At 43.7% G+C, this 15,464-nt stretch overlaps 1 protein-coding gene across 18 annotated transcripts in view; it reads left to right on the top strand.

The window, feature by feature from the left end:
- ZMIZ1 (zinc finger MIZ-type containing 1) overlaps nucleotides 1-15,464 on the top strand; it is a 508,413-nt gene that overhangs the window by 378,189 nt on the left and 114,760 nt on the right. The window contains exon 1 of one of the 18 annotated variants that reach the window (XM_030569262.1): nucleotides 6,556-6,624. The exons of 15 other annotated variants lie outside the window; for them this stretch is intronic. Coding sequence is in view for 1 of the 3 variants with exons in the window: in XM_030569260.1 (XP_030425120.1) it covers nucleotides 6,729-6,759 (31 nt within the window). In the remaining 2 variants the exon portion in view is untranslated. Of the gene's footprint in view, nucleotides 1-6,555; nucleotides 6,625-6,713; nucleotides 6,760-7,024; nucleotides 7,229-15,464 lie in introns of those variants that run through there. 2 more of the 18 variants (XM_030569260.1, XM_030569264.1) reach the window with 2 other exon arrangements.

Genomic DNA, 15,464 nt, shown 5'->3' with positions numbered 1-15,464 from the left:
TTTAAAGTATATTGCTGCTTTCTGACTAGGATGCAGCCTTGTGATTTATAACAGCTTCTACTCATGCAATCTACTGTGAGACATTTTTAAAAAAAAAACACAAGGCCACTGACCCGTGGGGTCTCTGTATTTTTAACATGTAATTGTAATTCTTCTAAAAGGTTTTTAAAAACCATTGCTTCAGTGCTAAGATGTACACACAGCGATGGCATTCATGTCTGCATTACATAAATAACCTTTGAAGTAATGTACTAAGATCCTGCAGTTAAAGACTTAACTCCACTAAAACTCCCATTGAATAAGGACTGCCAGATTGGGCCCTTGGATAATTTTAGATGCTTTATTTCTTTCATTATGGGTAATTTGCCAAGTCAGCAGTTAGGCCATGTCTACATCTAAAATTTTGCAGCGCTGGTTGTTACAGCTGTATTAGTACAGCTGTATAGGGCCAGCGCTGCAGAGTGGCCACACTTACAGCAACCAGCGCTGCAAGTGGTGTTAGATGTGGCCACACTGCAGCGCTGTTGGGCGGCTTCAAGGGGGGTTCCGGGACGAGAGAGCAAACCGGGAAAGGAAACCAGCTTCGCCGCGGTTTGCTCTCTCGGTCCCGGAGCCACCCAGCAAACCGCAGGTAAGGAGACCTGCTTGCTCGGGGTTCCGGGACCGAGAGAGCAAACCGGGAACGCCGCGGTTTGCTCTCTCGGTCCCGGAGCCAGCCAGCAAACCGCAGGGAAGGAGACCTGCTTGCTCGGGGTTCCGGGACCGAGAGAGCAAACCGCGGCGAAGCTGGTTTCCTTTCCCGGTTTGCTCTCTCGGTCCCGGAACCCCGAGCAAGCAGGTCTCCTTCCCTGCGGTTTGCTGGCTGGCTCCGGGACCGAGAGAGCAAACCGCGGCGTTCCCGGTTTGCTCTCTCGGTCCCGGAACCCCGAGCAAGCAGGTCTCCTTCCCTGCGGTTTGCTGGCTGGCTCCGGGAACGCGAGAGCAAACCGCGGCGAAGCTGGTCTCCTTTCCCGGTTTGCTCTCTCGGTCCCGGAACCCCGAGCAAGCAGGTCTCCTTCCCTGCGGTTTGCTGGGTGGCTCCGGGACCGAGAGAGCAAACCGGGAAAGGAAACCAGCTTGATTACCAGAGGCTTCCTCCTTCCACGGAGGTCAAGAAAAGCGCTGGTAACTGTCTACATTGGATTACCAGCGCTGGATCACCAGCGCTGGATCCTCTACACCCGAGACAAAACGGGAGTACGGCCAGCGCTGCAAACAGGGAGTTGCAGCGCTGGTGGTGCCCTGCAGATGTGTACACCTTCAAAGTTGCAGCGCTGTAACTCCCTCACCAGCGCTGCAACTTTCTGATGTAGACAAGCCCTTACACTTTAGTTATACAAAGTGTCATGTTATTCCAAAATTGGGAATAACTGACATTGTTGCTATTTGACAAAGAGCATGAGTGGTTCCTTCACGTCTCTAAACTGCTTTTCCCCTCCACATAAGTGTCTGCCCCGCCACGATTATGAAACCACGCTGAAATGTCATGATACCCAGTACATCAGGCACCACTGGTGGTGTGTGTCTGACACTGTAATTAGCACTAAAGCATTTAAATTGGAGATTGGTTAATTGTCCCTTCTGCAGCCCACTTCTTTTCATTCTTCTGCTTGCTGGGAAATGTTTATCATTGTTTTTTGTTTAATAATATTATTATTATTATTTAATTTTTAGGTTTTATTTAGCATTAGAAATGTGCTTGGCACTGCACAGTATGCAAAAATAGACAGTCCCTGCCTTGAACTATTAAGGTAGATGTAAGTGCTGGGCAATACTCCTTTGGGAGCCTATCACCATCTCTCCTTAATCTGTTAGATGTGTTGCAAATAAAGCACTCCTTGGTCTTCCCTCAAGGGCTGAATGATATGGAGAGTCCAAAGGACACCAGTCTTCTCTAGTCACAGCAGCGAGGTGGTTTTCCTGGAAGTAGAATCCATGTTTTCTCAAATGGCAGCACAAAGCATAGCCACTGGGCTTGCTCTCCTACACCAGTTTTTTAAAATGACTTCCCCAGCACAGACACACGCTCCTCCCAGTAGTAAATGACTTTAGTGGGTCTTGTTAACAGTTATCACTGCGTGAGACAATCCTTCCTATGTTGTAATTTGACATACTGCTGTCATTGGGGCTTAAACATAGTAATCTTAAAAATGATTGGGAATTTGCCCTGCAGAAAAAACTCTTATGATTAATTTCTACAAATGATAAACCACTTATTTGCCAAAATACGGTAGGCTATGAAGTATGATTTAATCCATTTAACTACAGTGCCAGATTCCTCTGACAACTGTGACTCAAAAGTCATCACAGAAAGTGTTATTTCAAGTGGCAGGGTGGGATTAGAAACTGCTGAAGATTTGTCAAAGGAGAAGTAAGTACATAATTTTTAGATAAATGATTTGTCTACTCTAAATCACTTCCATTGAAAAGACAGGCAGTTTAAAGAGAAACCTACACTGTGGCACTGGAAAGTAAATATAAGAGCAGAAAAAAATAGTGATTTTTTTTTAAATGAAAGTTAAAAAAAAAAAGTGTAAACATATCAAAGTGGAAATTATATCTCTATATATATTTTCTTCTGAAAAACTCAGATTTCAGTGTAGTTTTCATGCAGAGAAGCAGTCAATCTTGATTTTGAAAAGGCTGCTCCAGATCTTAAAAAGTCCTATTTGTTTTTCAGTATGCAATATGACAACATTGGGATTAAAGCTATGTGAAAGTTTTGCGATTGCAATAAAATCTGAAACTAGCACAACACTCTGTATGTACGTATGTATGTATGTATATATAAATTTATATATTTAAATTGTACATATACGTTTATAAATAAAGTGAATATTTGGGGTTTTTTTTCTTCAGGCATAACTTCAAACTCTGAAATCGGTGGAGTTACACCAGCAAGGAATTTGGTCTTTGTTCGGGATTATCATCCTAAATCCCTCGTAGTTTTGCTTGTTCCGAATAACATTGTCATCTGAAACTCATGCATGTTATCAGTTTCTCTGCCTGCCGGTCAATATAATTCACATTTTCTTAAAGTTCAGTTCTATTCTGAAAAGTGATAAAAATAGTTTCATGAGATTCTGTGTGTTTCTCTCATTGCCTCCATCTCAAGTTTGATCAGTTTGCAAATTAAAATATTTGTTGTTTCGAGGTTGGTTGGTTTTTCTATCAGCCCTGCAGACGCTCTCTCTGGGCTGTGAGAATCTAGCTGGATTCCTTCCATCTCATGCATGCATCAGTACTAATGCTTATATAGGCCAAATTATGCCTTTTGTGACACCTGTGCAAGCCATATTGTTTTAAAATTCTGCTGTTAGTTGTACTTGTGCAGCTCTGGGGTTTGCAAAGGTGTAACTGAGAGGAGAATTTGACGTGCAGCACCTTTTTACACTGGCAGAACTGTGAGAGGAGGCGAGAACCCAGTTTGACTGTCCAACCTGAAGCTATGTCTTCAGGGATGGAAGTTAGTGAGAATAAAATGTATTTTTACTTGTTTGACCTGGATTCACAGAAAAAAATAAACATTGAACTTGACAATGTCATTTTTGGGGGTCACTTTTCAGAGCAGACCACACTTTGGTATCTCTGGTAGTTTGCTGATCTGCAGGGCCGGTGCAACCATTTAGGCGGACTAGGCAGTTGCCTAGGTGCCGAGATTTGAGGGCGCCAAAAAGCGCCCCCCAATTTTTTTTTAAATGGTTGAGCAGCCGCTGCTGCTGGGACAGAGAGGGAGTCTGAGCTGCCGGCGGCAGCCGGCAGCCCAGGGTGTCCCCCGGGTCAGGGCGCCGCCGTGGCAGCCGGCAGCCCAGGGTGTCCCCCGGGTCAGGGCGCCGCCGTGGCAGCCGGCAGCCCAGGGGGTCCCCCGGGTCAGGGCGCCGCCACGGCAGCCGGCAGCCCAGGGGGTCCCCCGGGTCAGGGCGCCGCCACGGCAGTCGGCAGCCCAGGGGGTCCCCTGGGTCAGGGTGCCGCCACTGCAGCCCGCAGCCCAGGGGATCCCCCGGGTCAGGGGGCGCAGTTGCCAGCAGCCCAGGGCTTCCTCTGGGTCAGTGTGCCGCTGCGGCTGCCAGCAGCCCAGGGCTTCCTCTGGGTCAGCGCCCCAGCAGGGCCACCCAGAGAGGGGGGCAAGAGGGGCAATTTTCCCCAGGCCCCACAGTGGCCCCCACAAGAGTTTTTCGAGGCCCCTGGACGGGGTCCTTCACTCGCTCCGGGAGCACCGGAAAACTCTCGCGGGGCCCGGGCCCCTGGAGCTTCTTCTGCTCCCGGTCCTCACTGGCTGGGGGTCCTTCCGCTCCGGGGCGGAAGGACCCCCCGCCGGTGAATTACCGCCGAGGCAGGGCCCGCTGCCAACATGCAGCCCGGTCTTCAGCGGTAATTCGGCGGCAGGGGGCCCTTCCACTCTAGGACCAGTCGCCAAAATGCTCCGGAGACCCGCGGCGGGGGCCCTCAGCCACAGAATTACCGCTGAAGACCCGGCTGCACTTCGGCAGCTGGTCCCGCTTCGGTGGCAATTTGGCGGTGGGGGGGCCCTGCGGCAGGTCTCCAGGGCACTTCGGTGGCAGGTCCCGGAGCGGAAGGGCCCCTCGCCGCCAAATTATCGCCAAAGTGGGGGCTCCCTGCTGCCGAAGACCCCAGACCCCCAGAATCCTCTGGGCTGCCCTGGCCCACCGCTGGCAACCCAGGGAGGTCCCCTGAGTCAGCACGCCGCTGCCGGCAGCCGCCAACCCAGGGGTTCCACTGTGCAGTCCTGCTTGGAGAGGATGCGGAGCAGAAGTGAGCTGGGGTGGGGAGGTACCGCAGGGCTCTTCAGGCCAGGGGGTGGGGAGCTGCCACAGAGGCGGGCGGCACACTTCAGGGCGGGGGGGGGCGGGGAGCTGCTGCAGGGCTGGGGGGGTGCAAGGTGGAAGTTTCGCACCCTAGGCGCCTTGCACCGGCCCTGCTGACCTGATCGATCATGTTGCAGACACTTTTATTCTATTTATTTAAAACATGGTTTGGTGAGTAACTGTGAATACTGGGGAAAAAGTGCAGAGCCTTTTTAGGTTCTTTAACAAAAAGGAACGTAGGTGGATCTGCTAGTATTTTTTTTTTAAATTTATAGTCCATTTTCTTTTTTTGGAATGGAAGCAGCAGCATATTAACCCAGTGAGCTCTGTGATAAAATGTCCCAGTGCCCCTTTAAGAAATGGAGGAACATTTGTGAAGGTTGTGCCTGGGAAGGAAGCGGCTATTTACCACAGGATGCTATGTCAGGAAAAGGCTGATTCTTGGTCAGCCACAACTTAAACTGCCAGTTTTCCCTCAGAGCAGGAAAAAAGGTCACACACACTTCCTGTACATTTTTTTCTTGTCTTTTATATTGTCAGCTCCTTACAGAAAGCCTTTACACAGAAGAGCTTGTTGAAATATCTTTCTCTGTAAAGAGTACTTTTGAAGTATTGAACATATTTAAAATGCACACAAGTCTAATTTTAAACTTAAACAGTTTTAGTTATGTTACATGGAAAATTATTGGCGTTATTAAGAAGAATGAGCCACAGGTAAGGTAGTTGAGGGAGCTCGAACTGAGTTCTAATCCTGTCATTCTCTGTGGTCTTGAAGAAATCATTTGAGTGAGATTTTCAGAGAAGGCCATGGGAATTAGGTGCCTAAGTTCCATTGAATTCCCTTAGGCTCCTTTGAAAGCACAGTCTTAATTTATCTGTGCCTCAGTTTCCCCATCTGTAAATTAGGGATAATATTTCCTATCCATTTAGCAGGGCTAAATACTCGGATGGTGCTTTGTATATTTAATGATACATAAATGCTCATATTATTGCAGTATCTTGGATTATCAAGGCTAAATAAAAATGAAGGCTAAAGTAACACAATCCTTCCTTCCTCACAACCCACCCCACACTCTCCAAAAAACAAATTCAGATATAGGTGCCAATCAAATGGCACTAACCAACCTTCCTGTGTTTCAACAAGTAACTAAGATCAGTCATGCTCCTGATGCATATTTAACATTCATCCGACTAGAAAACTTGTCCATTCACTTCCTCCCACTCTGCCTCCATTGGACTGATTCCTCTTCTCATAGGAAACCACCAGCACTGCCTAAATGCAGAGGCTTCTCTTGGCGCTAATTAGCATGACTAGTTTGATGGATTTAGTCAACAGCATTCCGAGCAGGGGAGGGGGGAAACAAGTGTATTAATTTTTCCAATTCTGAAGACTTTTCAGCCTCCGCGCCCTTAATGATTTGTTATACACACTCAAACAAGAGTTGCTTCAAATTAATTGATCAAGGGATTTTATTTTAGTATTTTGGCTGGATGCCAGATAAAGAGGCTTTGTCCTAGTGCTCTAAGCACCACCCCTCCTTGCAAGTTTGAAATGTGAGCTGCCTGGGTTTTTTCCCCCTCCCCTCCTCCTTTCTCTCTCTCTTCTGTGCAAAGTGGCTGTGATTACTTGTGTGTGGGGGGGGGGTGTGTGAGAGAGAGAGAAGTGGATGTGTATATGGATGAGAGAGATGTGTGTAATGGGAGAGATGGATCAGTAGAGACAAAAGAAAACCAGCCATATCAGTAACATGCAGCTGAGGTGAGATTTTCTGAGTGTTTGATTTTTCTTAAAACCCTTTTAGAAGATTTAAAGCAGCCTTCTTGCATCCTGTGCTCTGAAGACATGCTCCTAAGCAATGTCATATGGATGCTGACATGCACACCGCTGTTTCAGGTCTGTTTGTGTACGTGTGAAGTTTTAAAGCTTAACCTGATTCTCTTTATTGTCTCTGGAGGGTTGTAGCTTGAGCACAAATAGCCTGTTGGCAAGTACGGCATGAGCCCATTAGCAAGACTCCATCTGTGATTGGTTTTGCCTGGAAACCGGGAGACAAGCAATGAATAATTGATGTGTGTTGTGCAGTGGCTGGACAGGCAAAGAGAAGAGAGAGAGAGAGAGAGAGAGAGAGCAGTGCAGGGTGCCCTCAGAGGGGGGAGAGAGAGAGAACAAGCTTGAAAATAGCTACTGGCTGCCTTATGCTGAGATTAAGGCAACCCTGGCTGTCTTTGTTCTGCACTAGATGGTTTCTGCCTAGAAGTGTTTTCAGACATATGTGGCCTTTTTCTGCAACGGAAGAGAGGCAGGAAAAACAGAGGAGGGGGAGCAGAGGAGGACTAGTTTTTGAATGAAATATAACTTGTGGGTAAGTTGGTTTCTTTTGGGGGGAGGGAGTGTGTATGGATGTGTGTGAGCGTGCGCGCGTGTGTGTTTGCTCCAATCTGTCTGAGACTGTATGTGTGGTGTATGTGTGACAGAGAGAGAGAGAGAGAGAGAGAGAGAGAGAGAGAGCATTGTGGGTAAAGCAGTGCTGCATGTTGTCAGCTGGAAAAGGCAGAATAAGGAGATGAAAGGCAGACTGAGTAGGAAACTGGAACATATTTGCATACAGTTACCGTTCCTTGTGCTTGCCCCTGAAGAGAATTCGGGAAGCTGGGGGATACTCAGATCTTACTAATTTGATTAACTGATCCTTAGGACATTGTTATTTTAGAGGGTGAAATGTTGACTTGTAAGCAGACATTTCACAAGATCTTTTTTTGCTTCTTTTTACCTGCAACCATAAAAACAGAATGTGCATCAAGCATTGATGGCATTTCCTTAAACTGTCTTTACTGTCAGAATGTTGTATGTTCCAAAAGAGATTCTGGAAACAACAAATACTGTAAGTGTTGTCACCATTTCATTTACGCTGCTTTCCTAAAGACCTTGCTGTACGTAACTTACAACTAACATGCATCCTGGCAAGTAGTTTCAAGGAAACTGGCACAGACATGATGGTCTCAATAGCAATCTCAGGTACTAAAGTTGACAGGTATTTTTTCGTCCCAAGTGGAATGCAGTCTTCAGTACTAATTGTGATATTTTAAAAAAGATACAGGACACCATTGATACGTTTGAAAGAGTATTTCAAAAGTTCGAAAATTAAAACTAGTAACACTGAAGCATTTGAAGTCCTGCTAAATAATCCCTTGGTGTTCTTAATTACATGGAGCAGAGCAAGTGATAGTTTTAGAGTGAAATAAACCAGGCTCAGTTAAATCTGGAATAGAAATTAGGCATGCAGAGGTGTGGTTGGAATGAAGCAGTGTATAAATTCGGAACTCAAAATTGTGTATCTAATAAACATCAGCAACATGGGTGTAAAGAATAGCATGCTTCCAGCTACTTACTGAAGGGAGAGTAGTACAGTATGTAACAACTCTCCTGATTCGGTGGAATCTGTTTTGTCTTGAGTAGTTTTAGAGCCTGATCCTGTGTCCAGTGAAGTTAGCAGCAAAGCACCTATTGATTTCAATCATCTAGAGTCAGACATGCAGTTGAACTGTTTTCATTTAGGGCCTGATCCAAAATCCATTGGCTTCAATGGGCTTTGAATCAGGCCTTCAGTCCAGAGTGGCTTGAAATGAGCAATTATAGTGATTCTTGTCAACCACTTACATGTTGCACTATGCCAGGATGACACAACTGTAGAAAGGGAGATTGCTATGAAAACCTATGGATTTAGTTTTTGAAGACAAGTAAGTAGAAATGTATTCTCTTGTGTGTGCAGGATGAAGCAGTGAACTAGCCTGATAACGAGGTAGCCAGGTTTATTTTAAGAAGTGATATCTTGATTAGGTTAGGTTAGACAGTTCATTGGGCCAAGATCACAGACTTTATCTGTGTGAGCAATATGCCATTTGAAAAGTGATAGTACTTAAACTAAAAATAAAGTTCAATGAAATTATTCATAGTTACCCATTCTTCTTTTTGCCTAGAGCGTTATTAGAGTTTTATTAAAAAGATTTGTTTAAGCATCTGTTGCTGTGGATTTTATAGATGTGAATGGGTTCCATCACAGAAATCACTTGTCGTTTGACTTTGTCTTAGTTTTATAATACATAGAAGTAGATGCTGCATTTTAAAGTAACAAAAACATACATTCTCCTCCTACCTCATGCCACACTGCTCTGCAATTTTTTTATTTCTCCTTTGGTTTATTTTGTATATCAAAAAGGCATCTGGAGCAAAGCTTTTGGGCTAAAAATGAGGTGAAAAATTGCTTATAAACATTTAAAATTACCATATATATTCGTTCATAGCCAAATTTTTTTAATAAAAAAGAGAAGTACCAGAGAAGGGGGTTGGCTTATGAATGGGGATACAGAGGGAGATGTGGGACACAGCCCCTACCCCCAGCAAGGCAGCCACAGCCAGCAGAGCCAGAAGGGAAGAGGTGGGGCCAAAGTCTCTCCACTTCTGGCCATGCTGCTCTCCCTCCAGCCTCCAAAGTGGCCGCACCTCCAGAGCAGGCTGTGGCCGCGCCGCCCAGCCTGCCAGAGCATGCTATGGCCGCTCTCCCCTCCCCTAGTCCTTCTCTCCAGACCATCTTCAGGTCCAGTGAATCCCTTGTTCTGTAGCGCTTCAATAGTGGGATAGAAAAGTACAGGAAAAAAAAATCAGAAAAGATGGCAAAGTTTCCCATTCCAGTTTGTAGCAGGGTTTGAAAAGTGACACACAAAGACAGTTTACACAGACAAGGAGAGGAGATGAAATGAGTAAAGTGAGCACATCTTTTCTCATCAATGCCTAAGAAATACTGCTACACAACACTAATCCATTGCTTAGCTTTTCTAGAACTATGGCAGCGTTATTCCCTACCTAATAAGCATCCTAGATAGAAATCAGAATAGGAGACAGGGCACAGATGAGTAGATCTTCCCCCTCTGCTACTCTAATTAAGGCCCTTCTATTCAGTTAAAACAGTATTGCGATCAAGAAACTCCTCATGATTAGTGTGTGCAAAAGTGTGTGGGAGAGAGACAAACACCTGTAGATAATGCCAGGAGGTTCTCCTTGGAATAAGCATCCTGACTTCCCAGAGATATATAGATAATGCAAGTGAATGTGGTCATGCCAAGTTGCCTTTTGTGTGACGGGTACTGGAGATCACAGAATCATTGATTTTAAGGTCAGAAGGGACCATTATGATCGTCTAGTCTGACCTCCTGCACAACGCAGGCCACAGAATCTTACCCATCCACTCCTGTATCAAACCCGTAACCTATGTCTGAGCTACTGAAATCCTCAAATTGTGGTTTAAAGATTTAATGAGAATCAACTGCCCCCATCTGCCCTTGTCATCCCACAGACATACCCCAATCAAAATGGCATCTGTGGGTCACTCTGGGACAGAGCCCAAATAGGGCTTGGGGAAGGGCAATCAAGGCTTATCAGGATAAATAAAATCTTGCAAACTGTTGGCCAAGAATCAAATGTGTTTGGCTGAACAAACCCTTCAGCCAGGAAATCCACATAACATTAAGAGATGGTTGAGCCATTATGAAATGTAACTGTTCGAAAATGATAAGAGGTACACAAGTGCACAATTAAGTCATGCAGTAATTGCTGTTAAATCGTGGTGAAGAGTGTCTATCATTCATCATCAGTGTGAAAGCCAGCCCATCTGGCACACACCTAGGATCATTCATTCGGGACTCACTGAATGAATGAGCACTTATACCATCTTTTCACTCTTAATTAGAAGTTCCTTTAAGGATTTCTCCTTCAGTATCAAAACAAAGTAACCCTGAAAACAGAGGGATGAAAATGAATGACGTTGAAACTAGTTACTTCATCAGTTTTGAATGTTTCCGACCAGCATACCTGTAATCATTCTGCATTTCACTAACATAGGTCATTCCCGATATTTTACAATTCCTCCACAGCACTTTTTATCCTGATGCCCACTTCACTAAGGCCTGTTCTACTGCCTGTGTGTGTGTGTGTTTTCATCTAAGTTACGCAACTTCAGCTATGTGAATAACATAGCTGAAGTCAACGTACTTAGATCTACTTACCGTGATGTCTTCACTACAGTGAGTTGACTGCTATCACTCCCCTGTCAACTCTGCCTGTGCTTCTCGCCGAGCTGGAGTACAGGAGTCGATGAGAGAGTGCTCGGGAATTGATCTCTGCCTGCTGCTCCAGGTGGTAGTGAAGGCATACCCTAAGATTCCTTCTGTAGAGAGTTAGCGCATTCCACCTGTTGCCAAAGCATAAATTATGTGTATTAATACAAAAAACGTTCAGCCACCCATTCATGTCCCTAATTTTTGTCTGTTGTAGTCCAAGTTTAACTCCCAAAAATGTCATGAGAAACCAAACCTTGATACCCATTATTTTTTTCTTGAAGCCTAATTCCTCAAACCAGGTTTAAAGGCTTCTAGCTATGACTCCTAATATCTTTTGACCTCTTCCTTGAAGCTCATCCATCTATGAGTGTTATATTTTACCTTGGCACCATTGAGGAAGTGAACAAAAACATACAAGCCTTGGCAAATATGAGCTGCATGTAATTTATTTTCAGATTGTGTTAACATCAGTAGGGCCTTTCCTTTTTCAAATACTTGACATTTTAAAATTCTCAGGTGGGATTTTCAACAGCACTCAGCTTTGGCCTCACTTGGCTCCGATTGAATTCAATGGCAGCAGAGTTAGGACAGTGCTCAGTGTAAAAATCACACTAGTAATATTTTATTTACTGTCATTCTTTTTTTCAAAGAACAAACTGATATTATTAGAGGCTGGTTGTTCCACCACTGCCCCACCAGACTTCATTTAGCCTTGTTAAACAGGAGTGGGTGAGTGAGGTTCTATGGCCGTTAGTGATCATACAGTGTTGGTATATTGTGACCATAATTTGGGCAGGAGGCAATGGCTCAGAATCAGCAAGATAACCATGGAACATTGCCTAGTTAGTGGTACACAAGAGTCTTTACTACTGAGTGTTTTATTCATAGAGCTCTATCAGCTGAAATGAAATGTGAGAAAACTGGAAAATTATACTGAAGCCAACTTTAAATCCACTAAAGCCAAGATATTTAGAGTTAAAACTGCCATTGCATTCTTAATTTAGCCCATCAATTCCATATACTGCCTCTTGGAGCCAAAGAGTCTCCGGACACAAGAACCACATGAAATGCATATATGTTGATCTCCATGTGCTGACCTGCTATTGATCCTGCCTCAGACAGTAAGAACCTATCACAGGTGCTGCAAAGATGCATACTATATAGAGGCTAGCAGGGAGAAAGAAGGCAGAACATGAGTTTGTGGGCTTGGAGGGAAACATTCCCTTTAGGTGGAGAGTAACAACAAGGAGAGTGAGGGCAGAGAAGATACTAGCGCAGCAGGGAGATGCTGTGACCAGGGGCTGATTTCTGCAGCGGTTTTTTTAGCTATAGAATTGTGAGGGTCTAAAAAAGACCAGGTCGGCAATGTACCACAGTGCCCTGAAGGCTTGTATCCTGCTGTCCGTCCCTGTCCCTCCCCTGCGAGCTCCTCAAAGTTCACAATCAGACCAAAATACTGCCTTCATTTCTCTGTGTTAGGCTTTTTCTTTCACTTCCCACGTAGAGAACTTACTGTGGCTCTCACGACTGTGTCACATCTGGAGCATTCATAAAGTTTAATGCACACCTTTGCTGTAATTTTGGACCATGTATTTTGCTCCCAAGAACCACAGTGAGAAGCCACAACTTTTAAGTTGCCAATCAGGGCCAAGGAGCTAGGTGGAGAATACGAGCTAACTATTGAAAAAGCCCATAAAGACACTACTCTCTATAGATTTTTTTTTAAGTGTTTGTAAGATAGCATAAAAGAGCCATTCTGTACACCAACTGCTCCTGCTGTTTAATATGGACTTCAAAATGATACAAACTACATTTGGTGGATTCTGAGTAAGAAAAAAGTTTTAACAAAAGAAATCCTCCTCCTTGTTAAATGACTATAATTTAGCATGGTAGATAGGGCTAACTAAGTGATTTATTTGACATCTATTCCTCAGGCATTTAACTAAATCTGTTGCATGCCCATTCTGTTTATTTTGGCTGATTGACAAATTAACAACCTATTTGCACATTAGGTATGGGTGGTACCTCCCCCTCTCACCCACACTCCCCACATTTGAACAGCTTTTAATGTAATTGTTTATCATGGAGGCAAATTATTATCTGGACAGGTGTCAATCAGAAGAGGACTTTTTTCAAAAACTGAAGTAATTGTTAATATGATCATAAGTAAAGATGGATGAAAATACTGCCTCTTACATGTACATTACAGCATTTCTGAAACGAGACAGAGACTATCTGAGGAGCTTTCTTTTTCTTGAACCCATTTGGGATGTTGAAATGTTAGTTTTAATAGATAGTTGGTTAGAGCAGGGTACTAGAAGGGCTCAGCTTCATTTATTCTTTCTATCTATCTCATCATCTTATGATGGTGCCCATTTCCATTATATCTGAGGACCTGCAAGAGACAATAACCAAAATGATGATGTCAATGTTGTGTTAGTAGTGTGAAGTGTTGTTATTATATTATTTATTATTATGCAAGTACAAAAGGTGTGAGGTGTGCTCTATAACAGTGGTTCTCAAACTTTTGTACTGGTGACCCCCTTTCACATAGCAAGCCTCTGAGTGTGGACCCCCCCCCATAATATAAAAAAAACAACACTTTTTTGTATATTTAACACCATTATACATGCTTGAGGCAAAGCAGGATTTGGGGTTGAGGCTGACAGCTCGCAAGCCCCACCCCACCTCCATGTAATAACCTCATGACTCCCTAAGTGGTCCCGACCCCCAATTTGACATTCCGTGCTCTATAATCTGTTAAACTGTTCTTTTGCTGTGCAACTCACACTTATAGTTCTGTAGTGCATGTAGTGTGGAAAAATGAACATGGTTTCTTTCATCACTGTGTTGTTCTAAGCTTCACCTTTCCAAGGTAAAATGATATGATTTTATTGTAGCAATAGAGACAATACATGTTTTCTGAAAATTGCAACTAAGTATCTTCACTGGCTATGTGCTGGTTGTGTATTATTTCTGGCCTTTCAGAGTTCTGAGAACCTACAACTCCCTGCTGTGGGAGCTCAGCATTTCTATTCTAATCAATTTACTAATTTACTCATACAAGCCCATCTTCAAGAATAGATTGAAGCAAACTGGTGTATTCAACTGAATAAGTGTCTGATAGTGGTTTGTGCAAAGTGAATATAAGCTTGTACTTGTACACGATGAGTTTAAAATGGTGTTCAGACTTCAATTAGTCAAGCGGCAGACATCACCGATTTGATGAACTTAATGTACCCTGTCTACATGCATTTGAAAGCTTATTATGTCTACTTCAAGATGAGGGATGATATGGAGCTGTCAAGTGGTGCCTTTACCATAGAAATGGGGATAAACAATGACACTAACAACATGTTAAAATGACCACTTTGAAATATTTACATTTGCTTCTGTTAGTTTAAAATCTCTATGTATTATTTCAAGACATAAAATTGGATTCCTTTGTGACCTCAATGAACCCCTTACAACAATCTAAAGGGTAAATCAAAGTCTAATAATAAATTTATCCAGGTATCCGTGAAATGTAATAGTACTGGTGACATTTTTAGTCAATATTATCATCTTATTCATCGTTGTGATCTCTGTTGAGTGTGTGGGGGTTACCACTGTCTTCAGTATGTACGCAGTTTGGTGCAGAGGAGATTGTACTAACTACAAACACAGTTGATTCTGCAGTGATTCCTACTGATACAGGCATGAATGGGGTCTTGTAGAAGCTCAGATGCCATTGGACCCTTGAAGAATACGGGAAGCAGTTCATCATCCACATTTTTCCATGTATGTTGCAATGGTAATCCAATATCTGGTTTACCTATGCGTGAAGACATCTAACTTTTTGATTGCCAAGATCCTCCTTTGACATATTCTTCAAAACTATCCTCACATGCTGGGAGTTTGGCTAGTGACTTGTTCTTTTTGATAGCTAGACTGAGGCAGAAGCAATTCAGGTCTCTGTGGGTCTCCTTTTCTTTCTCCCTCTGGTCAGATAGAACTGCTACCAACTTCCTTGCTGGAGAAATTGTAGCTTGTCTGTCACACTCTCCTAATTTGGCAAGATTGCTGAAGTGGTAAGCTCCCTTTGTTCTGATAACATTAAACACAGATTTTTTTCCCAGTACCAAACAGGGATAACATAGTCACGTCCTGTTAATGTGTGTATGACAGAAAGTATGTTGTAGAAGTCAGGAGTGAGTGGATCACAAATTGCACACATAGGTAGGAAGCAATGCTTGTCACTGGTGCTGGTAATGGTGCCTGTTTCAAACCACATGTTATCTTTGTGTTCCATTTTTGGAAAGTAGTGAACAGCAAGAACCAAAACATCTGTATTTAGTGACCTAATTAATATGGTTCCTCTGACACCAAGGGACCCAAAAGTCATATTGGCACATATAGCAGGCAGAAATATCCTATGTCTGCTTCCTCTGGAGTACTGTAAAGGACTTCGGTTTCTTCAACACCTCTGCTGGTGATGGACTTTGC

This window comes from Gopherus evgoodei, chromosome 7 (assembly GCF_007399415.2).
Source record: "Gopherus evgoodei ecotype Sinaloan lineage chromosome 7, rGopEvg1_v1.p, whole genome shotgun sequence".
NCBI classification, from domain to species: Eukaryota; Metazoa; Chordata; order Testudines; family Testudinidae; genus Gopherus; species Gopherus evgoodei.
The sequence above is the reverse complement of the archived record's forward strand: the minus strand, read 5'-3'. Positions and strand labels throughout refer to the sequence as shown.